Source organism: Ambystoma mexicanum, chromosome 6p, assembly GCF_040938575.1.
Source record: "Ambystoma mexicanum isolate Mex_15411 chromosome 6p, UKY_AmexF1_1, whole genome shotgun sequence".
In the NCBI taxonomy this organism is placed as follows: Eukaryota; Metazoa; Chordata; class Amphibia; order Caudata; family Ambystomatidae; genus Ambystoma; species Ambystoma mexicanum.
In genome coordinates, this window is record NC_090935.1 from 670,915,287 (window position 1) to 670,942,830 (window position 27,544).

The 27,544-nt window shown below is 48.7% G+C and overlaps 1 protein-coding gene across 3 annotated transcripts in view; it reads left to right on the plus strand.

The window, feature by feature from the left end:
• RASGRF2 (Ras protein specific guanine nucleotide releasing factor 2) overlaps positions 1-27,544 on the plus strand; it is a 2,380,666-nt gene that overhangs the window by 2,268,704 nt on the left and 84,418 nt on the right. For all 3 annotated transcript variants that reach the window (XM_069627555.1, XM_069627554.1, XM_069627556.1), the window contains exon 25: positions 13,173-13,290. In XM_069627555.1, the coding sequence (XP_069483656.1) occupies positions 13,173-13,290 (118 nt within the window). The remainder of the gene's footprint in view (positions 1-13,172; positions 13,291-27,544) is intronic.

Genomic DNA, 27,544 nt, shown 5'->3' on the forward strand with positions numbered 1-27,544 from the left:
TATCTTCAAATGGTTTGTATTCATGTATTGGTATAATTTATGTAATAGACGTTGTAGGCCGATCGGCGTAGTGTCTATTAGGATTATGTCGTCTGCGTATATTAAGCAGTTTAGGTGGGATCCATTCAGTTTCGGTGGAAAGCAACGCACCTCTTTCAATGCTGATGGAATATCCGCGATGAATAGTTTAAACAAGCATGCTGCAATAGGGCATCCCTGTTTTACACCTTTCTGGGTCTTCATTTTATCCGATAGAATCCCGGCTTCATTTAGCCTTATCTGGATGGTCGTGGCTGTATGCAATGCAATGATGGGGAACAGAATCTCCTCTGGACAATTCCAGTTGATTAATTTGGCCCACAAGGTTTCCCGATCTATGCAGTCGAAGGCTTGATGAAGATCAATGAATGCTATAAACAACTGTGTTTTTTTTTCCATAGCATTCAACTTCAGTAGGTTTAACAGGGTCAGGTTGTTTTCAGTTCCGACGCCTTTCGTAAAACCCGTTTGTCTGGGATCAGTGATTCCTCTCGTGTTAGCCCACTTCGTTAGTTTTTTTTGCAGGAAGTTCGCAAATACTTTGCCGATGGTGTCCAGTAAGGCGATAGGGCGATAGTTTGCCGGAACAGCTCGATCGCCTTTCTTAAATATAGGGACTATAATTGCAGATGTCCACGATGCCGGTATCTCTCTAAGTTTTTTGATGTTGGCAAATAGAGTTTCGATCAATTTTGCCCATTCCGATTTGTGTTGTTTGAGCATAACGTTGGAAATGCCGTCTGGCCCAGCGGCTCGCGAGTTGTTCAGTTTTTCAATGGCAAATAGGATGTCCTCCCTGGTTTCGGTGCAGTCCCAGTTTACAGACCTTAGGTTTCTTTGTTTGATATCAATTTCATTATCTCCTGAGAAAACCATAAGAAAATGTTTATTCCACTCCGCCTCCGTGACCACATTTGCCATTTTCGTCTCTTGGTCGGCTGTACAGTTGTTTAGAGTGTGCCATATGTCTCTGCATTTGCGTGATCTTATCATGGTCAGCATGAGTTCGCCTCTTTCTTGGTCGCGTTGGAATTTAAATGCCTTAGACCAATTACGGTATGTTTGGGACCTTTTTTTTATTAGGATGGCGCTGTTAATGCCACCTTGCGCTTTCAGCTTGCATATATCACTCTTTAGGCGCTTTTTTTCTTCGTTTACTCTTGTGCTCCATTCATGGATATGTTTTTTCTCGGAATTTTTCTTCCACAAGGTCGGTAAACTTTTCAGCGGTAAGAGTGAAACATAATCCACGTTACACAGAGACAGACGGTCTGCTTCGTCCAGTTTCGCCGTTAGACTGGATATCTGAGCAGTAGATATTCGTAGCCTGTTTTTTCCGTTATTTACTTCCAGAGCTTGAGTCACTGTTGACTTATTTGTTCCTGAATGTATCCTCAGATGTAATACTAACGGGTTATGGTCACTGGTTTTTGTGGGTGTTATATTCAATTCATGAAGTGAGTTCCAGGCATGTTTTGAGACCCATATATAGTCCAAAACCTTTGCAGTGCCCAAATTCTGCCACGTAATTTTAGGGGGCCTGTCGCCATCAATTTGACCGTTGACCATATCACAATCATACGCCTCCATGATATTATCCCAGAGGATCCTTCTCTCCTGATCTGAGGGGCTGTTGGCACGGTCATTAGATATTCACACACCCTTCTCAGAAATCCAGGACAAGTTCATGTCACCACATATTAGTAGTATGATATTGTTCTTCTTGTGCATGTGCTTGTCCAACAGATTTGTTACCGTGCCTATAAATCGTTTGGTGGTGATTCCAGTATACATTTAATACGAGGAGTTGTTGTGGATTGTTCCCATCGTGACTTTTTTGTTGCATCAGCGTACATTGCACAAACAGATTTGGGTTTTCACTTCTAAGCACCTTCCAATCACATCCGATTTTCAACATGGTTATCAGGCCGGAGAAGGGGCGTCCATGGGAATTTTTTCCTGCAGGATTCAGCATTGTGGCATAGCCTTCTTTCACGGGAGGACATCTTAACCATGTTTCCTGTAGACAAATTATGAGATTATCATTCAGCTCAATCGGAAAACTTTCATAGAGATGACGGAAGCCTCTCGTGTTCCAGGAGATCAGGGAAGTCAATTTCATCTCTTTGTCGGAGACTAGCTATTGTGTGCCTGCCCCATATTTGTTGATTTTCCCAGAGTGGTGCGTAGGCGGTTCGGGTCTTAGTTGTTTTCTTAGTTCTCTCCTCCGGTGATCTTGAGAGGACACTTTATGTCCGAGGCTGTTTAACGGATTCATTGAATTAACTGGTCTATGACTTGCCAAGTCGGACGATACTTCCCTAGTCTCAAAGCCAAACTGCAGAATTTCATCCTTTGCTGCCAGAATTGTATTGCGTACTGCTTTGGAAGGTATGTGAAGGTATACTTTGTCAGCGTATTTCTCAGACACATATTCGATAATAGCAATGTCATTAGACGTCACAGTTCTCAGAGCCGGTACCGAGTGTAAGAGGCGCATAACATTCCTTCTGTTCAAGTTCACATCAGGATCATCTTTGTGGATGTTCGTGATTGCAATTCGTGGGTTTCTATCAACCGTTGATTCATGGATTCTAGGCCTGGTCTTCGCCGCCTGATGTAATCTTTGTCCGGCTGTACATTTGGGATTTAGATTTCTCATGTTAATGGGGCTGCCACCTACGCCTTGTGTTAAGGAGTCCACGTCTGACAAATCGCCTCTGGGCATTTTTTGGTTTTTACAGTCCAATTTAGCCTGATGCACGGAGGCCTTCGAGAGCGATTTGGAGTTTAATATCCAAGGGTTTCCCGCCCTTTTTCCCTTGGATGTGTAGGATTCATTTTGGTTAGAATTGAGGGATTCATTTAATTCCAAGCTGCTCGTCGAAGTAATTGAGGCGTTTGGGTTGTTTGTCTCGCAGTCATCTTCTATTGAATACGTTGATAAATTGCAGAGGTCAATAGACGAGGTTTGGGCTGGGCTTTCAACTTCTTCCGTTTCCACTCTCTGGCGTTTTTTGGGGTTTCCCTTTTCAGCTGTAGGTTCACCGACAACTTTACTCTTACTTGCGGTCTCTTTAGACGGCATTGGTGCATTACTTTTTTGAGTTCTTAAAAAGAAATTCGGTTTGGCCGGAGACGTCAGATTGCGTATACATTTTCTAGATTTGTTAGTTTGGTTGCGAGGTTCACAATGTTTTTTCTTTTCTTTCCGTTTCTTCGGGGTGTTGTCAGTGGCCAGCAGCTTTTTAGGTTTCTCAGCGTTTTCTTTCTCCAATGTTGGATTTTTTCCTATTCCCTTAAAAATTTTTGCCGCTCCAAAGAAAATCCCGAAAGATGAGCTTGGTCGGGTTTGAGTGGCACATTTGATGGAGTCTTGGGACTTGGGTTCACACTCCTCTAGTCCTTGCTTAAGGTTAGAAGACATGGAAGGTGGCTCCACAGGCCCTACTATTGTTGCCACATCGTTGGACACGGCTGGCTCTTTCGGCGTTAATTCCATTGAGTCGGAATTAGGGGTTCCAGTGGTTTCTTTTGCTTTAGGAGTCGGTGTTATAGGCTCCATTGAACGCATCGATCTCATTAGTGTGATTGATTGCTTTAGGCAGGCAGCAATTGATGTTATCAAGTCGTTCTTTTCCTGATTTCCTTTTGCCATACCTTCATTTACTTGCTTTTGGATCTCTGACGGCGCTGTTTTATCAGATTCAAGGTTGTCTTGCAACTGTGCAATTTGTTGTTCTTGTTTGACTAATTTTTCAATGATGTGGGACAGTAGCCCTCCATTTGATTGCAGTGCCTCATGTAAGTTTTCATATAATTTGGTGAAGGGTAATAAAGCAACCGATGATGCAGCTAACACATTATTATGAATTTGAAGAGCGGCGGCAGCCGACAGATTTGATTTGTAGGCTGCGGCCGCATCACCCTCTGTGTTACCATCAAACGGGATCATTGGGTCCTTTTGCTTCTTAGGCCCCGTTTCTCCAAGTCCGGTCCTTTTGTTACTCGTAGGTTTGAAGTTTAACGGGGTTCTCGGGGTGGAACAGGTGGCTACAGTCTTCGTCAATGAGTTTTGGTTGTTACTGGAGACGCTGTCCCCCCCTAGATTCTCTAGCCGAGAGAGACTGTTTCTCTGATGGCTTGCGACTTCATCAGCATTTCTCTGCACCTCTCTTGATACGTGATGGAACATTTGCGGAGGGGAGACCATTGCGGCATTATAGAGGCCGACTGGGCGAGGCTTTCTAATGTAGATGTCAAGGGGCTCCATTCTAGTTCTTGAGGGGCCTATAGGCAAGCGTTCTTTAATTGTATCAAAGTCAGCTTTCAGGCGTTCCGCAAGTCTAGCTTCACGTCCTGCTAGATCCAACACCTGAGTTGAGTTTATGCTGCATGCAGGGGAGTATGCATGTGAGTTTTGCAACTCGGCAGTAGCACGTCTCTCTTTCCGAATTGCTTTGGCTTTACTCAGATTAATCGCGATCTCAGCGCTTGATCTTGGAAATGCTTTCGGATCTTTGTTCGAAAGTGGATCTAATCTCACTTCCATATCGTCAGAGGGTTCGAGGCTCGATTCTACCTCCAGTGTTTGATGGTTACAAGTGTTGGCAAGGTTCGTTAGTTCGAATATTTCAGCATTAGTAGAGACCAACACCATTTCTTTCTCGTGTTCAATGAGTTCGAGGTCCGTCACATCGCACTCATGCAGCGGTCTTCCCATTATTCCTTCATTCGCATGGTGAGAGTCATTCGTGACAGGGACGGAGGCAATTCTCTTCAATTTGGTATGATCGTTGGTTATAATGGATGCACAGACTTCGTCAATCGAAGTTTCCTCCTGGCCGACCACAGGGACAGAAGGTACTGCCACGGACAAGTCCGTCGCTGACTGTGTATATGACGCAATCAACTGAGGGGTTTCACCCACTTCCAGATCTAGTGGTGCCACTAAGGGATCACTCAATAGTTCAGGCGCTAGATCAGGAGTTAAAGACTGACGCCGTGATGTAACGGCACAGGGATTACAGGAGGGACTATGGATGCAGCCAGGCATCAAGGATTCAAGTGACGAGTGTGGGCTTGATGAACTTGTGGAGTGGGCAAAGCCTGAGCCTAGGCTGAGCAGTGCTTTGCCCACCATGCGGGGCCCACTCAGCCTCTGCTGCTCCCAGTCATGACTCCCCAAGGAGCCATCTGACAGACCCTCCATAGGCACACAGTCTCTCTGAAAGGAGGACACAGTCAATGGATTCTGTTCCCGAGTCGCCGCCACATCCATTGGCTCGGGCTCAGCTGGATAGGCGGACAGGGAGCCCTCCGCTCTGAGGGAGTCCAACTTGCCATTGGATTGTAATGTTTGTCTGGACATGGCACGAGTCAGGGGCCCCAATTCAGCCATAGAGGCGGGTTTCTTACCTTCTCTCCGGCGGGTCTTCACCTCAACGGCGTACGGCGGCGTACGGCCGCGGACTGCCGCAGACTGAACTCAGCCCGAACTCCGCGCGCGCTCCGCGCTCCGGGCGAGTTTTTAAAGGGAGTAGGGCTTCTTTTTCTTAAAGAAGAAGTGATCCAAATACACTGGATCTCCGAAACGATGGATGTAGCAGCAGCTCCTCACAGCAACCAACAGGACCAGCGACTGCCGCAGACTGAACTCAGCCCGAACTCCGCACGCGCTCCGGGCGAGTTTTTAAAGGGAGTAGGGCTTTTTTTTCTTAAAGAAGAAGTGATCCAAATACACTGGATCTCCGAAACGATGGATGTAGCAGCAGCTCCTCACAGCAACCAACAGGTCCAGCGACTGCCGCAGACTGAACTCAGCCCGAACTCCGCAAAGAATAAATGGGATAAGAAAAGAAATTGAGAAAATACTTGGTAATTTAATAAAAAGGGCAGACTTTTTTAAATGTGGATTTACAATGAAAAAATATCAAACCAATTCTGACAAAAAGAAACATTAAAAGCACAAAACAAACATGTTCTTTGGTATAAACAACACTGTGTCCATCTCAAGAACACAATTAAAACACTGAAAGTGCTATCACAAGAGAAGAGAGAAAGAAGAAAAAGAAATTGAAAAAAGGCACACAGCCAAACAAAACGAAAGTCCTAATAGAAGTTACACCTAGAGCCGCACTTGTGCGTTAGCTTTGCAAAGTACATTTTATATGTGCAAGGCTCAATTCATAAACTAGGTTTGTTGATGCCAACTGGGCTTCTATCCCTCCAAGGAAATTAGTCTAGAGAAGTGAAATATCATATAACAAGCTAGTCCAGGAGTGGCCTACTCAAGTTTCGGCTTCTACAGACCAAAACGACTTCTAGGGCTCAGCCTTCTTCAGGGCAAAGCACGTTTTTAAATGAGCAGGGCAAACATCTGCACACATCTATGTCTGTCAATGCAAGTATAAAATATAATTACTTCCAAGTGCTTGCAACAAGACATACACTAGAATAAATCGTATGACATTAGGAAACTAGCGTACCTATCAGAGAAAAAGCACTTCAAACTTAGAAAAGCATCATGAAAATGTTATTTTTAAAATAGTGTTTAGATCCATCCTCAGGCCAATGCCCTACAGCGTGCAGGGCTATATCGGAAAATAAGAAGAACTAGAATAAATCGGCTGTGCATCCAATAGAGGGGCAAATGTTACAGGGCAAATTCCAAGAGTGTAAAAACACTGACCTGCATTTTATTAGCACAAGTATAGTACCCATGTATGGGCTTGTGTCACATTACTTGAACGAGAAAATGGTTAAAAAACATTTGGGCTGAAAAGAACAAAAAGGCATGTATGGGCACTATGCAGAATGCAGACTGTCACAGCACACGTCCAGGAGACCTGTGGACACAAACCCGCTTACCTGCCCGTCGCAGAGCAGAGCGTACTAGACTAAACCAAAGGATTGAAGTGCCCAGCAGCACAACCAGGAAGTTAAACACTGCAGCCGTGATTATGTGTGAAAGTCATGTGGCAAGCGTTCTGTTGATGGTACTCAATGAAGGCAGGCAGTAGCATACGACTTTAAAGAGAATGAACAACCAGCAAAGCCTGTTGTTATACTAGCCTCTGTGGAGTAATATGAAAGAAAAGTTGAATTGCAAAATATGAAATGTGTCAGGGATCAAACTGGTCAAAGTTCCACTCATAGTGGCGAAAAGTTTCATGTCAGGGTTGACAACTGAATGTCTTCATTGAGCCAATCTTCATGCGTTTTTAGACAGAAAATCCAATGTTGCCCTACTTGCAACAAGTACTGTAATGGCTAGGATCTGGGTTCACATGGTCAATGACTATCCATTGTAACTCTCGGTCCGAATGCCCATGTTTCGCATAGTGTTGCACCAGGGGGGACAGAAACACCAGTACGAATTATTGATCAGTGTTCGCAGATTCTAAATGGAAATGTTTCTGGTGCTCATGCCCACATAAAGTTTTTGGCAAGGGCACCTGATGATGACATTAAGGTTGTTGCAGTTAATATGGGACCTCAAGTACCAATTTCATTATGAATGAAGACAGAACTGATGATGCAGAATTCACATGCGAGACAGGTACCATTTGTCTAGGTGTTTTGGTAAAGAGTCGAGGCCAGACGTCATGGGTGTTTTAGCCTCTTTTGAGGGCAGAGGGGGTTTTGAAGTACATCCTGTGCTGCAGACAAGGTTCCAGTATTTCTTCATTGGTTGCTTAATGCTGGTGGTGTTCTGTCATACTAGGGACGAAAGGCATTGTCACCTGGACCAGTTTCTAACTTCTTCAGTGGTAACCTCCTGGGTGCTCATTATTTCTTGCTAACACATCAGTTTAGCAGGATTAAAATGTCTAGTAGAATGTCTCTCACCCAAGTCCCAGTTCAACTGAAACACAACCCGCTAAACTAATTTAAATTTGCTAACGCATGTCGACTGGTAGTAATGCTGGCCAACAAAAGCTGACATAATTCCAGGCTGGTAACTCTCAGCACCACACTGCTATATCTGTAACCAGTAGGACCTATTAAGCTCCGTCCCACTGCAGTCTTTCCAGTGGTTGTTTCTAATAAAAATAATAATTTTGAACATTTCAACAATTAATTTCATAACCCGGTTTGGGTACAATGGAGAGCGGCTGTGTGACTGGGTTTGCAATCTAGTCTCCGTCCTCACATGTTTTTTTGAGTCAGGGTGTCTCCAGACTCATCACAGCCAGCTCCCTGAAAACGTTTTGATTTATTACGAAACAGAGATCTCTTATACATGAATTACTCGACTTGAAGTGAATTTACCAGGTGGTGCCCGCTTACTCTTTGTTTGTTTCTAATAAAAACCCATCAGCCAGGTTGAAAAGCGTTACATGGTGCAGCACGCTCCTTTGGTAATGCTCCCTAAACCTGTAGATAAATGCCTTTAACCAGTTTGACTAGTTCTTCAGAACATTTAAGCACAGCATCATCTAAAAGCTGCATTTGCCACTGCTCAATGGCAATGTGTCAAGGTGCGCCCCCGCATACCTGTTAACTAGGTCTTCTGGTGATCCTGTGTAGCGTGGTGAGCTGGCGTCCCATCCCACAAGGAACCCGCAAGGAATCCCACTCCCAGTTACTAGTCTGAAAGATAACCCCTTCTAGCTAAAGGGAGCAAACTCCCAACACCACGAGGGGGGTCACCCATGTATTAACGTGGTGCCAGGCAGTGCGAACACTGAACGTGGGCAGTCCAGGAGCCTGAGATGTAGTAGCAGGCATCAAGATAGGCAGAGAAGGAAGAAGATGGGAAAGTCACGGTCAAGCACAGGAGTACAGAAGGAAGAGAGACATTGTAAGGGCCAGTGCAGGGAGAGCTGGTGGGACCAAGCACAAGAAGCAGGCAGCAAGGAAATCCGAGCACAGAGATGAGAGGAGCAAGAGAGGGCCAGAGCCCACAGGAGGGGAGAGGAGGCAAGAGCAGGCAAGCAGGAGACATGGGAGCTACCATCCTTGGCAGCGTCACCTCCATGGAGCAGGAGAAACTGTGACACGCCTGGTGGCCCTCCTGTGCTCTGTTTGACCCGACTGGGATCAAACCGAGGCTCCTGTAAGGCCTCCAGGTTGCTGCATGCAATGGCCTGTGCCATGTGCACTGCTCATGTGTGCAACTGCGCTGCTAGTCACCGATGCCGGGCGGCATCGGAAACATGGTGGCCCCCATGTACGGGCCCCGCCCACTGTCGCTCACTGCTCCTGATGCATGGGATCCCGTTCCCCCACCTGCCAGCAGGATTGCCACAGAGGAAAACACAGCGCCACAGGTGAGATGGTGCTGTGAGACCTGTGATAAGTGCATCGGTCTGCCAGTGAGGATCTCTTACAGGCATACAGTAACCTTGCATGCAGCTCCTCACATGCTCATCAGTGCAAGCACACCTGGCTACTTCAAGCACATTTCTGTGCATATCTTGGAAATCCTGTTTTTTCAGGCTCCAGTGTTGTCTTTCCACCACCCCCATTGACTGTGGGTGATAGGGACAATGGATATTTTACTGAATATTAAGTACCTCTCAGAGCTGTCTGTGTCTTCATCACTGTTAAAAATCACTGGAACTCTGAGGCGGGGGATAAAGTTGCATCTCAGAGACTTCACCACAGCCTGTGTGTCAGCCTAATCGGTTGGATACACCTCTATTGCTTTTGTAAACCATCACAATCACAAGGACATATTGCATACCCAACATATTCAGCGGTTGTAGGCAATCACGTATTTGTGCAAAGGGGGCTCAAAGGTATGGACGTTCTTCCTGCTCAACTTTTACACCTTTTCCCAGATTAAAGTGTTGGCATATTAAACACTGGTGGCAGTATGCCACCTGTGAAAAAACGTGGTCATACCATCATGTTCATATGTAAGCCACCATGGCCCTTGTCAACTTTGATTACATGTAGAACACCGTAACCCGTTTAACTCCCATTAAAAATGTGCTTTCATTTTTGTGAGGAACAAGGAGTTGTTGTACCTTTATGGTTATCCAGTTGAGCTACAGATGGTAAAAACGTTTGGGTGAGTGGGGTTTCAAGGCTGAATGTTCTTCAAGGAGGCCAAGCCACGTGTGAGGAGAGGTGCACAATTCCACTTCCGCTTCGTATGAAATACAGATTTTGCTGAGAAACAGAGATTGGTCCTGAAGATGGGGTCTGTGACGATCCAGAGGATCTTGTCACTTCTCCCCAGAGGGGAGCCCTTGCCTTTGAGGCTAGGGAGTTGATCCCACTATGCAACATTCGCCCTTGGTGTGGAAGAAAGCGGGACCTCACAGGGAGAGACTCCCCTCTTGGGGACAAGGACTCTTGTTCCATCAAGGAACTCCCGAAACCTGTCTATGAGGAACCACTAAGACCATTAGAACTTCCTGAGAGCCATCCGAAACAAGTCACTGTTTGTTATTGTAACCTCATACACAATAACCAACAGAACGACAAACATACTGAGAAGAATACAAGGATGGCCTGTAACTCCTTAGCCTTTAATAACAAGAAGACAGAGCTCATGATTGTTGCCACTCGGAGCAAGCTTACATCTGACTATTCTGACTTCTTGATCGCTGATCATATCATTCCGGTCTCAAAAAAGGTGAACACCCTTGGAGTCGTCCTTGACGATGAACTGTCAATGAAGCTCCATGTATCCTACATTCGGTCTGCCTGTGGTTTTATCAACAAGCGTATACAATACATTTGACTCTTCATAACCGCTGAAAATTGCGCATTGCTGTCCACAGCGTTAATAAATTCCAGGTTGGACTACTGTAATAGTCTTCTGGCAGGTGCTACTGCTATTAACATCCGAGCCCTTCAGGTTACAACGAGCAATGCTGTGTGTAGCAAACAAAGGGGGGTCTGGGAATCTCTCTACCAGCACGAACACAGCCCAATGACCTGTTCTTGGGCGAATAACCCCTGGGAGAGACTCTACCAAGTCTTTAGCTCACTGTCCTTTTCACAGAGAAGAAATTTCCCCGCATATCAGCCTTTGTCCTGCCCAGGGGCAGTCCAGCGCCGAAATGCTAGGCAATTCTCCTCTGAACAAGAGTACCACCAGTAACCCCATACACGTGTTTCAGCCTTGTTGCATCATCAGTGAGGTGAAACTGTTGCCTCTCTAGGAACTTTGAGCTTTCGCGTTGCACACATATCTCCACTTTCATGAAAACCTTACACTGGCTTCCCTTGAGGCAGAGAATATCACATAAGGCCCTCACTCTTGCCCATAAGTGCTTATCTCTCTCAAGCCCAGTATATTTATCGCATCTCATCAAGAGCAAGACATCCACTAGAAATCTTCGGTCAGCAGCAGCTCCTGTACTTGTCCAGCCAAGATTTAAACTGGCTCGCTTTGGTGGCACAAGCTTTGACATCCAAGGCCCTCTTCTCTGCAACACTCTTACCATTTCTATTAGTCAAATTGAGGACTACTTGCCCTTCAAAAAGGCCGTCAAGACTCACCTCTTCAATCTCAGTCCTGATTAAGAGCTTCCTGTTCTCTTCAGTTCTCTTCCAGTCTGACTCTTTTTGTGTTTATGCGTCTTGTCTTTTTTTAATGTGCGCCCTGGAGTGTGCGGGCATGTGGCGTGGTACAAAAATTAAAATAAATAAATAAATGAAAATAAATGAAGATTACTCAGTGGTTGGAAGCCAACCATACTGGGACGAAGAACATCGAGCGAGTAACAAAGAACACTCAGGGAAGAGAGACCAAGGACTACAAGTATACGTGGGGAAGGATCCAGCACTTCCCAATAAAATGGAAAGAAGGACCAACGTTCAATGTTGGTAGAGGCCGGTAGTTGCAAACCTGGAGAGGGAGAGAAAACAGGAGAGTCCAGGAAGTCCTCGGTCCAGAGGACACTGGTACCTGAGAAGCGAAGGAGACACAGAGGGCAGGGAGCCAATCCGTGTATGCCCAAGAAGGAAAGTCGAGGCAGTGGTGTGACCCAGAGGACGTGGACTGGCTGGTCCTATAACAACGCTGAAACTGCAGTAGAAGGGACTTTGTTGAGCCATGGACTGGAGCAAGAAGAGGCACTAGAAGCATTTGAGATCTGAGAGAGAGCCCAACCCCACAGAAAGAACCAGTGGCACCAATCCGACAGAACAAAGGTAACAGGAGCGGCGGGAGACCTGGGAAGGCAACAGGGCAGTAAGAGCACAACGTGACTCAACATACCTGTCCCAGTGGTTATGAAATGCCTTAAAGAAAATGAAGAGTACCAAGGGACTCATCATACTCTTCCGATAGGTTGTGAATACTTTAAGGAAAGTGAAGAACCCTCTGAAATGCAATTGATTCAGCCCAGGAAATAGTTGAAACACAAACTGAGGGTAGAAAGTAAGTAAGAAAAAGACACTTCAAGAATCCCAAAGGCATGAGGGTCAAGACCCTATCTTTATAAACCAAGGAACTGTATTTAAAGAATGACAGGGGATACCCAAAAGGTGGAAAAGCCCACTAGAAGAACTAAAGGAACTGATTCACGTAATCAAAAAAATTATTTGAAGAATATTGAGACTAGAAATTCCTGTCCAGCAGAAGAGTCATTCTCCTGGACCTCTTTTTTTTGGGGATATTTGATTAGTGGTAGCATCAGCACAGGATAGCTTTTTGGACGGCGGACGGATCCTTATTTTGGACTACACTATTGACGATCAGCCAAGTTAGTTCTGTGTTAGCTAGTGCAGCCCATTTTGATAGGTATAGACTGGCCTTTTTTCTTTCTTTTAAATAAAAAGAATTTGTAAGAATGACACCATTTTGTCCGCCTCCTTCTTCTAACCTACCACAGGTGCGGTTTGGGAGCCGCAAGCTTGGTGCCACCTTTACTGTGCTACCCTAGCCAAGGTCTCTGTTCAGTAGTCTACTTGTGTGTTGACTACCTTCATGCTTTCCTGTAAATATCGTGTTTTGTACCTTCAAAAGTTAAGTACATAGTAACCCTTTTGTGCTTCCAATATTAAATGAATACATGGAAAAATGATTGTCACATTTTTTACTGCTGTTGCTCCTTTCAACATTAGCATGGTCTGTATGATGTTTCGAATAAATACAAACTTTGGAAAATGGTGTACCTGTTGAATAAATAGGTTATTTATAATCAAGTTGTTTCTTCCCACCACAGCTGCAACCCACCTTGTGTTCCCTACCTTGGGATGTATTTGACGGATCTTGCATTTATAGAAGAGGGAACACCAAACTTTACAGAGGATGGTCTTGTAAATTTTTCCAAAATGAGAATGGTAATGTGTTTTTCTGTTTTTATAATAATGTCTTTCCAAATTGTGCTATTGGTTAAAGGTTAGGAATGTCATTGAACACATAGATTTCAAATTATCTGTACTATTAAATTGAATAACAGAGTTTCTCCAGCATGGGGTCTGGCATGGATTCACATGCTCATAAATATTCCCCGTCGTCAGGCTGGGAATCCTCGGTAAAGAAAAAATCAGTTTCAGTTTTGTTTCTGAACTGTCTTTCTACTAGTAACCAATCACTGGTCTCTGGGTCATACTGCCCCCAGCCAATGACTGCCCTCTACCTAAGCCCCTCCTCTGGCAGCCATCTTCAGATTTTTACAGCACGTTCAAGTGTTGCGAGTCCTCGTGCTGTAGCTCTCAAGCTTTTACTGCGTTTTGCAAATTTTCAAAGAGATTTCCTCTAATTGTTAGGTCAATTGAGCCTCAAGCTCCACTGTTTGTACTTCCGATCAACGGGGACCCGTTTTGGATTTTTCTACGCCCCTCAAGGGCAAATTTTTCATCGAGTTTCACTTCTCGGAGGCTTCCGGAAGATCTTTGAGGCTTACCCCGCATGGACATGGCCCAGGAAAATGGAAACATGCCGCCCAGACCCAAGCTCTTCAGGAGCTGCCCTGGATGTGGACTGCAGAATGTCTTCAAGGAGGATGAACATTCTCGATGTCTCTACTGCCTTCATGAAGACAAAAAGCACGTGGAGAAGTACTGTGCATTTTGCAAGAACATGTCTGAGTGGACGATGAGGGATCGTCGTACCCGCCTCACCAACTGGATAGAGGGGAAGAGCCCAGCAGCGGGTGAGTCGGAGCGGTCTTCTAAGTCCGTTGAGGGCGGTCCGGTTACGGGGGCCCAACAAAAGGCTAAGCACTGCGAGTCCGCGGGCAGCGGGAGCACGGACGGTCGGGCTCCTCGGCTGCCAGTCAGGGTGCAATTTCACTGACGCCATCAACCACGAGCCAACGCTCTGGCTCGGGAAAGAGGAAGACGGAGAACCCGGGTAAGCTTCGGGAGAAGTCCCGGTTGATCCCGACGGCAGCCGAGGGGGAGCGAGGCGGTGACCCTCCCCCCAAGGTGAAGGCCTCAAGCGCATCCAAGGTTGTGAAGGCCTTGATTCACTCGGCTAAGGCCTCTATCGAGGGAGTTGTGGTGGTCTTGGCGAAGCCTGTGGAGGCTACCCCAGTGGAGGCGACCTCAGGGCCTAGAGTTTCCCTGCCACCGCGGAGGGAATCCTCTTTTCAGCCCATCGATAAGACCCCCGTGAAAACCCCGGTGGCAAAAGAGGGGGGGCCCGTTGGCCATCAGGGACAAGGATATAGCCTTTAAAGAGGAACTGGCTGGAGTCATGAAAATCCCGAGCAAGAAGTTCGAGGAGGTCCGGTCCCACGGGAAGAATCCCAAAGAGGTGGACGAGGAAAGCGACGGCGGTGGCGATGAGGAACACGTAGAGGCGAAGGATTCCACTCCCCAACCGTTGCACCCGTCGCAGCCGGTCACTGGGCCACAAGACAACTCAGGGGCGATCTTGATGGTGATCCAGGCCTTGTGTACGGAGATAAGGACAAGGTTGCCCTTACCACCAACAGACGACCCAGCGGAGCCTGGACCGTCGGAAAGCCCTCCAAACAAGCGGAGGAGAATTCATCCACCCCCTCCTTTCCAGCCTTCTCGGCCTGCACAGCCTTCTTCCCCATCTCCTGAGCCGAGGGATGATACGGGAACAGAGACAGCCACGACGGGGACGGATGACGACAGTGGTGACGATGGGATGGACCTTCCATCACCACCTGCTCGGGCCTCTCTGCCCCACGAAATTGGCTCCTTCCACGCCATGATCGCCAGGGCATCCAAGCTCTTCCAGTTCTGCCCCGTGGAAGAGAAGAAGGAAGGTCTCCTCTATCAACGACGGGAGGCCAAAAGGAAGACGGTCCTCTCGGTCCTGTTACTCGACGACATCTGGGACGAGGGGCTGTTGCTCCTGAAGAACCCATCCACAGCCCCTGCCAAGAGAGACCGGTACGAGAAGAAGTACCGGGTTCCGGATTCTGCCCACATGTGCCTTAGGGCGCAGCCTACACCAGACTTGGTTGTCTCTGCGGCGGCCAAGAAGAAAGCAGCGGGGGCGACGGCATCAACTTCGACATCTCCGCCGGACGGCGAAGAGAAGAAGCTGGACGCCATGGGATGACGGGTCATCCCGTCGGTGGCGACTACCATTAAAGCGGCCAACTCCCTCGTGATTGTGGCCCGCTACGACAGGGAGCTATGGTTTAAGATCGCTCCCCTACTGGATTTCCTCCCGGACGACAAGTGGGCGGAGGCTCTAGAGATCCTACATGAGGGAGAGGTGGGTTCGGACCACACCATAACGGTGGCCACGGACATTGCCGGCACTGGCTTCCGCCAGATGGGACTTTGCCTTCGCCGGCGCAGTTGGCCCAAGGCAACCGATTTCCGTCAAGACGTGCAGACGGACTTTGCCTTCGCCGGCGCAGTTGGCCCAAGGCAACCGATTTCCGTCAAGACGTGCAGACCAGGGTCCTGATAATCTGTTCGGCAAGGCAGTGGACGAGTCGCTGCAAGCCATAAAAGCCGACACGGAGATGGCTCGTGCTTTAGGCGTTCTTCAGCAACGACGGCCGCCCTTTCGGGGCTCCGGAGGCAAGCCAGGTGCCTCCAAGGGATTCAGCGGCAGCTCCTTGACGTACCGCCCAGCTGCCCGCTCCTCGTCGCAGGAGGCCTACAAGGGACGCGGCAAGCAAGGAGGATCTCGTCATCATCGCCAAGGAGGCCAGGGCGGCAAAGCCGCCGCCAAGCAGGATTGAACCCAGGTGGGAGGCCGGCTGGCGAACTTCCTCAGCGTGTGGGAGTCCATCTCCACCGACCTTTGGGTGCTGGATGCCCTGGCCTGCGGGCACACACTGGAATTTCTAAGGATTTGTCCCCGTATTCTACCTGTGGCCAGAAAGGAAAACCACATCCTGCAACTACTCGTGGAGCTACGAGCGATGTTAAAGAAGGGAGCCATGGAGCTCGTCCCAAAGAGGCTCCGGGGCTCCGGAGTATACTTGCGGTACTTCCTCGTAAGGAAAAAGACTGGCGGTTGGTGACCCATCCTTGACCTTCATCGTCTAAACAAGTACGTCAGGTCACAAAAGTTCCGGATGGTCACCCTTGAGCACGTGCTGGGACAACTGGAGGAAGGCGACTTCCTATCGTCGCTGGACTTGGAGGACACCTACTTTCACATCCCCATCTTGAAAAAACATCAAAGTTTCTGCGATTCATAGTCCAAGGACGGCACTACCAGTTCAAGGCCCTTCCCTTCGGACTGAAGTTGGCACCCAGGGTGTTCACCAAGTGCCTAGCACCAGTGGCGGCGCGGCTGCGCCTACAGGGGATCCACGTCTACCCTTACCTTGACGACTGGCTCTTCCGGGCAGAGTGAAGGGAACTCGCCGTCGATCACACAAGGAAGACCGTCCAACTGCTCACGGATCTGGGATTTTCGATCAACTTCACAAAATCCCACCTGCTACCATTGCAAGTCGCCCTGTTCCTGGGAGCCAAGCTCGACACAGTAGCGCGACTAGCATCTCCGTCGGGGAAAAGGACGAAAGCCATCCTAGGCAAGGTGCAACGGCTGTCGACCATGGACGTGGCCAAGGTGAGGTCCGTCAAGTCCCTGCTGGGCATGATGTCCTCCTGCATTTACCTTGTGCGCCTTTGCAGACTACGGATGCAACCACTGCAGGAGTTCCTCGACGCCGTTGGATGCAAGCGACGGCAACTTCGAAGACAGGATCTCACTCAACGAGACCTTTCGACAAACGATCCGTTGGTGGGGCACCCGCGTGCATCTGATGGCGGGCATGGACTTCCAGACCCCGGCCCATCAGGAGACGGTGACGACGGACGCCTCCCTAGAGGGATGGGGGGCTCACTCTGGAGATCTCCACGCATGAGGCCTTTGGCTACCGGAGGAGAGGTCACTACACATCAACGTCCTGGAGCTCCGAGACGTGTTCTGGGCCCTCAGGTCGTTCCTTCCGTCCCTCAAGGGCAAGGTGGTGAGGATCTTCACTGACAACACCACAACAATGTTTTACATCCAGAAGCAGGGAGGCACCAGATCCCCAGCCCTGTCCAAGGAGTCCCAGGATTTGTGGCATTGGGCCGTCACCCAAGGGATGTTTCTGGTACTCTTCCACCTGGCAGGAATAAAAAACACCATTGCCGACGCACTCAGCAGTGAGCTGCGCTCGTGCCACGAGTGGGAACTGTGGCAGGATCAAGTGGACCTCCTCTTCCGACGATGGGGCAATCCGCAGATCGACCTGTTCACGACGGCGGCGAACACCAAGTGCCAGAGGTTCGCCAGCAGGTTTCCCCTGCCGGGGAGCATGGGCGATACCTTCTCGTTCCCCTGGGATGGCCTGTTCCTGTGTGCATTCCCTCCGTTGCCGTTGCTGCCGTCCTCCACCACGATCCGGCATCCCTGAACTTGCAGGCCTGGCTCCTGCAGCGCTAGAGTTTGGAGGGTTTGATATCTCGGCGGACTGCAAGGAGGTGCTTGCAAAGGCCAGGGCGCCCTCGACTGTCAAGTGTTTTGGACACAAATGGAAGAGGTTCTCTGTCTGGTGCCGTGCACAGAAGATCAACCCTCTGCGGATTACGGCACCTCAGGTGCTGCTGTACCGATTGTCGCTGGCCAAGGTGGGGCTGGCGCATGCCTCCATCAAGATCCATCTAGCGGCGATTTCCCGCTACTCCAGGACCCCAAGGCGATCATCTCTCTGGTCCCATCGCCTGGTGAAGCAGTTTATGAAGGGACTGTTCTGGTCATTCCCGCCGGTGAAGGCTCCGGCCCCGGCGTGGGAGCTCAACATGGGTGCTGTCCAGGCTCATGGGGCCGCCATTCGAGTCTCTGCATTCGGTACCGTTGAAATTCCTGTCGTGGAAGACAGCGTTTCTTGTGGCCATCACCTACGCACGACAAGTGGGAGAGATCCAGGCCCTCTCCTGTAAGCCTCCATACTTTACTTTTCACGATACAAGGGTGGTGCTCAGGACGCACCCCTCCTTCATGCCCAAGGTGCCTTCAGACTTCCATCTCAATGAGCCCTTGGTGTTACCTGTTTTCTTCCCATCATCTTCACTGCCGGCTGAGAGAACTTTGCACTCGCTGGATGTGGCTAGAGCGCTGAAGTTCTACGTGGACCGCACAAAGAGTTTTCGGATGACATCACAGCTGTTTGTGAATTCTGGACCTGTGAACCAAGGGAAGGCCCTCTCAAAGGCTTCCATTTCCAGATGGCTCTCCGGCTGCATCATGCACTGTCACCGGTTGGCAAACCGACCGTTGCGTTATGTCCGAGAGCCCATTCAACCCGAGCGATTGCTGCTACCACGGCGTTCCTGTCTGGTGTGCCCCTGCTCATCATCTGCAGGGCTGCTACGTGAAGGTCGACGCACACCTTCACGAGATTCTACTGCGCCGACCGGGATCCAGGGAGGAGTCCAGAGTCGGCCAGGCAGTGCTGCGCAACCTGTTCACTTAAGGTGAGCCTGGTGAGGAGGTAAGAGATGCTTAATGTTGAGTTTATGTATTGCTTAATGTTGAGCCTTGCCACCTCCCGTGGTTGTGCATGTGTGTACTGCTATGTATTCCTATATTCTTGAGTATGTGAATCCATGCCAGACCCCATGCTGGAGAAGGAACGCTGGAGTTACTTACCTGTAACTGTTGTTCTCCAGCATGGGTCTGGCATGGATTCACATGCAAACCCTCCCTCCTACCCCTCTGCGGCGCTTCACTTGGTCCTACTGCCACTTTACGTTCTACCAAATCTGAAGATGGCTACCAGAGGAGGGGCTTAGGTAGACGGCAGTCATTGGCTGGGGGCAGTATGACCCAGAGACCAGTGATTGGTTACTAGTAGAAAGACAGTTCAGAAACTAAACGGAAACTGATTTTTTCTTTACCGAGGATTCCCAGCCTGATGACGGGGAATATTCATGAGCATGTGAATCCATGCCAGATCCATGCTGGAGAACAACAGTTACAGGTAAGTAACTTGTTCCTTTTACACCAGCACTTTTGGGGCACAGATTCTTCACAGAACAAGTGCTAACATAGCCAATGTGGTTCATTTTTTTGTAGAATGATACTCTTCTCTTTGCTAAGGTTACAAAGGTGCAAGGGAACCTGGAAAAGATGCACATTGCTAATGGGAGAGTCAAGGAGGATGGAGGGAAGGAGGATGGGCAGGTTACTGAATACTAAGCATGTGGGATGCAAGAGGAGAGGACAGAGGGGGAAGGGAAGACTCAACGAAAATGTGCAGACTTGAACTCGACATTGCAGGAAGGAAAGAACCAGAAGACAGGCCTACTCTGTTTATGCTCCAAGACTCTGGAACCTACTTCCCGTCAACAATAGACTTGCCCCATCACTTCTACAGTTCAAGGAATGGCTCGTCCCTAACACCTAGGTCCACACACTCCCGACCTACCTAAGACTCTGTGATCCGCTCCCCACTGTCTCCTCCCCTGGTTGCTTTAATATCCTTCACTCCCAATTACCTACCCACGTCCTCCTCTGTTAACCTCCCTGTGCCTCTTTTCTCTGCTTCCATCACTATGTTCTTCCCCCAGGGGATCACCTTGCGAGGGGTGGGGAGGGGGGGGCAGAAAGTGATATTTCCGCAGAAATATCACCTAAAACCAAGATACTACAATTACAGTTCAGGTATTTCTACAATATTCATGTACTCCAAATCGATTGGTACTGCGACAGGCACTGCTACAGATTGGTATTTGTATTTATTTATTAAGTGCTTTCACCAAAGCTCTGAACAACCATAAGCGTTATTATATTGAGGATATAACATTCAAATGCCCAAAATTAATGAGAAGAGATAGCCAAAAGATAATTTTTCAAGTTACAACATGAAAGAAAAAAAGAAGAGAGTGAAGGGCAAGAAGAAGTTTGTTCTGGTATGTGGGAGCCAATAGGGAGAAAGAGCGGAAATCAGATTTAGGACAATGGGGTGTGGAGGAGAGTCTAAAGGAATTGGCATTGTTATCAAAGAGTACAGGCAGGAGAATGAAAGGAAATCAAAGCAGAGAAATACCGATGGAAAAGACATATAAAGATAATACAAAGTAAGTGAAATAATATACAAGATTCAAAGGCCAGCCAACGCAAAGACACAGTGCAAGATACACAGAATCACGAGGAGAAAGACAAAACAGCAAATCAATGGCAGAGTGATAATATAGAGCAGAGAGGAGTCAGATGATTAACTAGGACACCAAGAAGGAGATCAGAACAGTAGTCAAGTCAAGAGAAAACAAGGGCAGGAATCATACGTTTAGCAGCATGGAAGGACATGGAAGGCTGTGCTTTCCAAATGTTAAACAGGGGAAAGTGACAAGATCTGGCAACAGCAATGATGTGTAGGGAGAAAGAGATGGAAGCATCAAATATTACACCTGGTTTACAAGAAGATGAAGATAACGAGAGAGTAGAAGGAGGAAAAGAGATAGAGGTAGGAGGAGGAATAGTAGGAGGAAAGAATATGACATTGAGCCTCATTACGAGTTTGCCGGTAAAAAAACAAGATTGCCGGCATGCCAGTGCCATCATGTCTGTGTAGCACTGCTGCCGGAATCTACGGTAGATTCCGAGTCAACGTGCATGCGCCTTCCGGCATGCCGGTAACGGTCGCTTTGGCATGCCATTAAGGCTTCCCAAACCCCCAATACCAGCATCATCGATGCCGCAGGCCCTGGCACCGGCATCCTTGACGCCGTAAGTACAGGTACCCCGATGCCGGCAATACCGGCACCGGAAGCAACGTCATCGCACCGGAACGGGAAATGCACCGGTGGCCATCTTTAAAAACGCAATTCATTGCAATCCTCAGCCTATAGCACCTGGACCAGAGAAATGAGCACTGTGTAAGCAAGCTGAGGAAGATGGCTACGAGGCAAGGAACAGTCTGTCGCAAGAAGCCAAGGTTCAGCGACATTGAGCTGAATATGCTAGCTGATACCTTGGTGGAACACGCTCATGTTGTTTTTTGCACCGGCCTGCGCCGGGGAGCCCAACTGCGCAAGAAAGCTGTGTGGGAGGAGGTTGCCCAAAAGGTCTCTGCGGTGGGGACAACACCCCGGACTGTACATGACTGCAGAAAGCGGTGGGATGATCTCCAGCTGCGGGTCCGCAACCTGTTCTTGCTAATCGCACCCAGGGCCTGGGCACAGGAGATGGACCACCATCCCCAATAAAACTTCAAACGTGGGAGGAGACGTGCAGCATAGTGATGAATATGGAGGGAATCGACGGCGTCAGTGGCGCCTAGACGGGAGTCCCAACATTGGATGATGATGGTGAGTGACCCTTAGCGTAATACCAAAGTCACAACACACACCTCCAACCCCAACAACAATGTAGATGAGAGCAAACACATGCCCCATCACCCCCTACCTAAAGACATAACCACAATGTCCCTGCCACGAATACACCCAACAAACCCCACTGACACAACTCACATGAGTCCCCAATTGCCAACACAAGCCCCATATGCATGTCCACAGACACATACACATCACCGTACAGATGCAGGCCTGACCATTGTGCCATCTTATGGCACGGTGCACACATCACCACCGCCAATTGCACACCTGACCCACCCACCATGACCATGCACGCAGTGTAAACATCAATGCATCTACGCACATAATGTGAGCACATCTGTCCCACATCTAAACAACACATGGCACACAGCCCCTGAGGCATGGTCACAACACGCAAATCACAAGACACCTGTAGGCCATCCAACAAACACCATGCACAACATGGCTGCACCAGAAGGATGCCCAAACACTGCACCCCCATTCCTGTATGCACCATGGCTGCCCCTCCAACATGTTCATGAGAATGCGCAGGACTCGGAATGTACTAGCATCGATGTATGTAGGATGTATGATGACCCATGACTGATGCCCTGCCTCACTGTCCCCCACAGGCACAGGAACCGACAGAGAAGCAGAACACGCCCCAACACCCAAAAAGCTTCTGCACGTCGGAGCGGTGGTGACGACAACACCTCCTCCAGCCAGGGGCCTTCGACCTCAAGGGCAGGACTGAAGCTTCCACGCCACAGCCCCCCAGCCAAGAGTACACACAGGATGCCCAGCAGGTCAAGCAGGAACAACCTACCCCCACCAAGGGCCCCCAGCAAAGACCCACTGCTGCCAGCAAGGCACACCATCCAAAAGCCACTCCTTGCATGCAGGCCCCACGCAAAACAAACAACCCTGGGGCACAGGAACCACTTCAGGTGGAAGAACTGGGATACCCAGTGGCCAGTGACGTAGAGGAGCCACAATTAGCAGCCACAAGGGAGCTGGGTGAGGCGGCCCAATCTGCCCAACACAGTGAGGGGGAGAAGGAGGTGGCAGACCCCCCAGACAACAGCATGCATGACGAACCTTGAAAGTACACCACCCATGCAGGCAACCCCATGGTACTCTCCGGTACATAGCTCAGCTGGACACAGCACAGTGGAGGACAGTGCCTGTGACAACATGGAGGAAGCTGTGTACCGCTCTGGAAGCCCACACACCTCACATTCCCGTGCAACCACCTGCTGCACAACACATCCAGGATCTGGAGGGATGGCAGCAGGCCATGAGGACATGGTGCGGCAATATGTGGCAGATGGCGAAGCAACACAGCAGGCCATGCAGGATGCCCTGCAGGAGAATGCCAGGGTGGTGAGCCGGGCCGTGTACTGCATGGCCCGGCACGTGCGGGAAGGGATGTCAGCCATGACCCAGGCCATCACGCAGTTGCCGACCTATATGGCAGAGCAGAGGAATGCCAACACTGACCCCCAACCTGCTCCATCATCGAGCACGACACTGGCGAGCTCCACACACACAAGCCCAGTGAGTTGCTCCCTGCGATGTATGCGCCACACAGACACTCCACTCCCTCCTCCAAAAAGGGGGCGTGAGTAGTTGGACTCACATGTGCATGTTGTGATGGAGAAGTGGTGAAGTCGTGGTGCGGCAGTTGTGGGGGGGTTGTTGGGTTGTTGGGTTCTGGGGTTGGAGTTATTGGGTGTTGGGGTATTGGGGTATTGGGTATGAGGGCATAGGGTGTGGTGGTAGTGAGGTTGAGGGTAGTGGGTTTGGGGGTTGTGGGGTTGGGAGTTGTGGGGGTGGAGGTGGTGGGGTTACTTTTTTTGGGATAGTGGTGCACTTTCAGCATTGGCAATATGTACATAGTTAATTTTAGTTCAATACAGCTGGTATGAGTAAGGAAAACACATGACTGGACATTGCTTCTTGAGTGTGTGTCAATTTATTTTTGTACAGTGCCCGGTGCCCAGTGTGCCCCATTCCCACTTCCTTGTGTTCCCCAGTCCATCAAAAGTATTGTTCAATCAAATCTTGGCGTGCCGCACGTCCTTAATGCACATTGTGCCGCGGGAGATTTCCAGCATCTTCCTCATCCTCATCTGCAGGTAGCTTCAGGTCCATGTCAGGGGGCAGGGGTACGTTGCGCCGGATGCACATGTTGTGCAGAATGGCACATACCAACACTATCTTGTCCATCTTCTCCGGGCAGTAAATTAGTGCCCCACCTGACCTGCTGAGGCAAGGAAACCGCGCCTTCAACAAGCCAAAAGTCTGCTCAATCGTGACATTAGTGCGTGCATGTGCACGGTTGTAGTGCTCTTCGTGCCTGTTGTCTGGTTGCCTGATGGGAGTCAGGAGCCACGGCTTCAGGGGATACCCAGCATCACCTGCATGGGAGCAATGGAACGTGTACTTGTGATTAATTTGGTCATTCCTTGTGACTACTGCCTGTACTGTGTTCATGATTACATTCAACAGATCATTCATGACTGCACTTGACATGTTGCTTATTGAAAGACCCAGGTAAGTGTACTTAGGGATGACCCATGGTTGGGGGGGATGGGTGCTGGTCACGTCTCAGGGACCTTTCCTTCAGAAACAGCACTGAAGGCAAAAGGTCCATGATGTCATCACATCTGATGGATGTGTTGCCAATGTAAATGGACTATGCATGCACAGTGCATCATGACACTTTTTCCTGATGTGCTGCATGATACACAGTGGTTTCCAAATCATGCATTCGACTTCTTGATGTCACCATGTACATGTCCATCAATGCCTTTCCCCATATGACTAAGGCACATTCACATTGGTGGTATGGTCCGCCGGTGAAGGGTAAAGTTTCTGTGGTAAGGCTGTGTGGGTACTGGCATGTTGGAAATGAGGTAATATGGAGCAATCCTGCACCACTGAATCATATGTTAGTGGTGGTATCTGATTGATGATTGCAATAGTAACCATGCTTGACCCATTGCATTTGGAAGTGTCCCATAAGGTGTCTGGACAAGTAGACTGGTCTGCAGTTTATCTGTGTGGTGGGTGCAGTGACTGAGATTTCCCTGTGTGGCAGTTGGATTTAGCTTAGGTATGGCAGATTGACCCATGATTTACTTTGCTGCGCTCATGTATTTAATGCATTGTGAGTGCAGGTTGGTGCATTGTGGTACCTGTGGTTCATGCCTAAGGATGTTCCTGATGCATGTACTGGTGTGAGCACTGTGTATATTGCTTCCATGTATGCACAGCTGTGTAGGCATGCCACATCTTCATCCATTGGCTGTGTGCCACATTCTGTTGAATTCACTAGGGTCACAGTTTTAGGCACCCAGGACGCTGTATGTGGTCTCGATCCATGTGTATGATATGGTGTTGTTCAGGTTTGGGATGTAGAGGTGTGTAGGTGGGGTCCCTCGTGTGCCTTTGACTTCTATAGCCTATCACAGTCTATCTGCACTTTATTGCATCCATGGTAATGTTCACGCCTTTTTTCAGGGGTGATTATGGATTCATGCATGTGGTGTGCACTTGTGTTGCTCAAGCAGGCCATCCAGTGCTTTGTTGCTGCTGCCCTCATGGCCCAGCCAGCGGTCAGGTTGCCTGTGCTTGTGTTTCCCCCCCAATCAACACCCCTCATGGCCCTGTGGTTAGACTTACCCAGCAGCCAGGTACGTTGTGCAGCGTGTCGTGCCATGTAGCTGAGAAGCGTGGAGTTGCGCAGCACCATGGCATCATGTGTGGAGCCTGAGAATCTTGCACAGCAATGCATTATGATTTTGCTGGCATCGCACTCCATCTGGACATTCAGGGAATGGTAGAGCTTCCTGTTGCGGTACACTACCTTCACAGCATGCCTGACTACCAGCTCTACATGGGTGCAGTTGATGGCACCAATGATGTTTGGCATGCCTGCCAGTGCATGGATGCTATTTTGGTTGCATTCACCTCCTGCGCGGTCCATGGTAGCTTGATGTGGTCCCTGGCGTGTTTCAGGAGTGCATCTACCACCTGGTTGAGCACACAGGAGAAACGGGGTTGTGAGATCCTATGCAGCTGCCCCACTGTGTGCTGGTAGGTGCCTGTGGCAAGGAAGTGAAGCACAGACACTACCTTCATCAAGGGTGGTATTGCTGTCTGGATGTTGATGAGGCTCACCAGGTCATCATGGAGGAGGTCCACTGTTGTGGTGATGATGTCCCTTTCCAGGCTGTACAGGGTGTGGATCTGTGCAGGGGTTAGGTCAAATGGACTGGCCCTTTGGCAAGGGATTGGTGGCTGCCTGCGCTATAGGTATGTGCTGGCCCAGTCTCACCCTCCTTCTCCTCCTGGGCCTCTGCTGCATTTTGTGGTTCACTGCCTGCTCAAGGAGTAGCAGTGCAGGCATGTCCTCCAGCCCCAGTATTGCAACTGCCAATGGTGCCAATGGTAGCATTGTGGATTTCAGAGGGGTGTGGTGTGTGGGAGTGCTCCTTTTGTGCTGTGCCAGACTCCATTGGCTCCACCTATGCTGATTGTGTGCACCTGTGGCAGGTTTCTACACAGGAGATTGATAATAACTCCTGCTCCATAATGCCAGTGTTAACGGCATCAAGGTAACCATCATTACCGGCATCTCCATGCCGGTATTTGCATGTCCGTGCGACTCTTAATGTGCACTTTGCAGCGGCATGCCAGTGTCACAGGCACGGCTGCCGCCTGTCTGCGCTCATACAGGCAAGGAGGAGCCTGGTCACAGTGGGTTCCTGTCGATGACGTGACACTGACATCGCTGCTCATAATACTCCGGTCCGGTAAACAATGCCGGTACAGTCATACCGGCATCGGATTTACCGGACCGGCAACCTTGTAATGAGGCCCATTAGTTTTAGAAAGAGGAAATTTGGCTGGCATCCAAGACTGAGAAGCAAGTAAACAGAAAGAGATTAGAGTGAAAAGAGTCATTAAAGGAGGAAAAGGAAAAGGAAATAATGATTTGAGAGTCATCTACATAGTGGTGAGAAAAAACAGATGGCAAAATAATAGAGGTTGAAGGAATCATGTTAAGAGAAAAGACCAGAGGGCCAAGCACAGATACCTGAGGAACACTGGAACACTGAAGCATGGATCTTTTCATCTGTAACTCTTGAAATTTAGTAAATATGGAGCAAGGAGGAGGCTTAAGTACTTTAGGATACAATAATAAGGACTTTCAGTCAATAAAGGCCTGTAGAGATTTACGTCCAAGCTCATATCACATGGTAGATGCTGGAACTCCCTTAGGAATATATATATAAATTATACATGGCACAATGTTGCCTTTATAGAATTTCATCAAGAGTAGAATCGAGAATTTACCATATTTTATATCAATTTTTTCCATTCATCTGTGTCGAAAAAACACAAGTCTTATCCAAACGTTCCTTTAGGGCTCCTGTTGAAGAAATATTCTGTCTAATAGAACTTTCCAAGCATTTCTAATTTTCAACTTATTCCACCTGTGTGTTGTTAATATACAATTTCATACATTTATTTTTCCTGGGATTAAAGATTAGTGTTTTTGATTTCCAAAGGACTACTTTGCATTTTGCATATAGTTAGTAAGAGTTGTCAGCAATCTCTGGAGTCCAATAGTCGTTTGGTCCATTAATAAGATGTCATCTGCCTAAACAAGATGACGAATGTGCAGATTTGCTAGTTTTGGAAGAAAGGTATTGCAAATTGTAAGAGCTCACCCCAGATCAGCTATATATAGATTGAAGAGGAATGGGACCAACACACATCCCTGATGAAGACAATACAGGGTAATTCATAGAATTTCGCAGAAAAG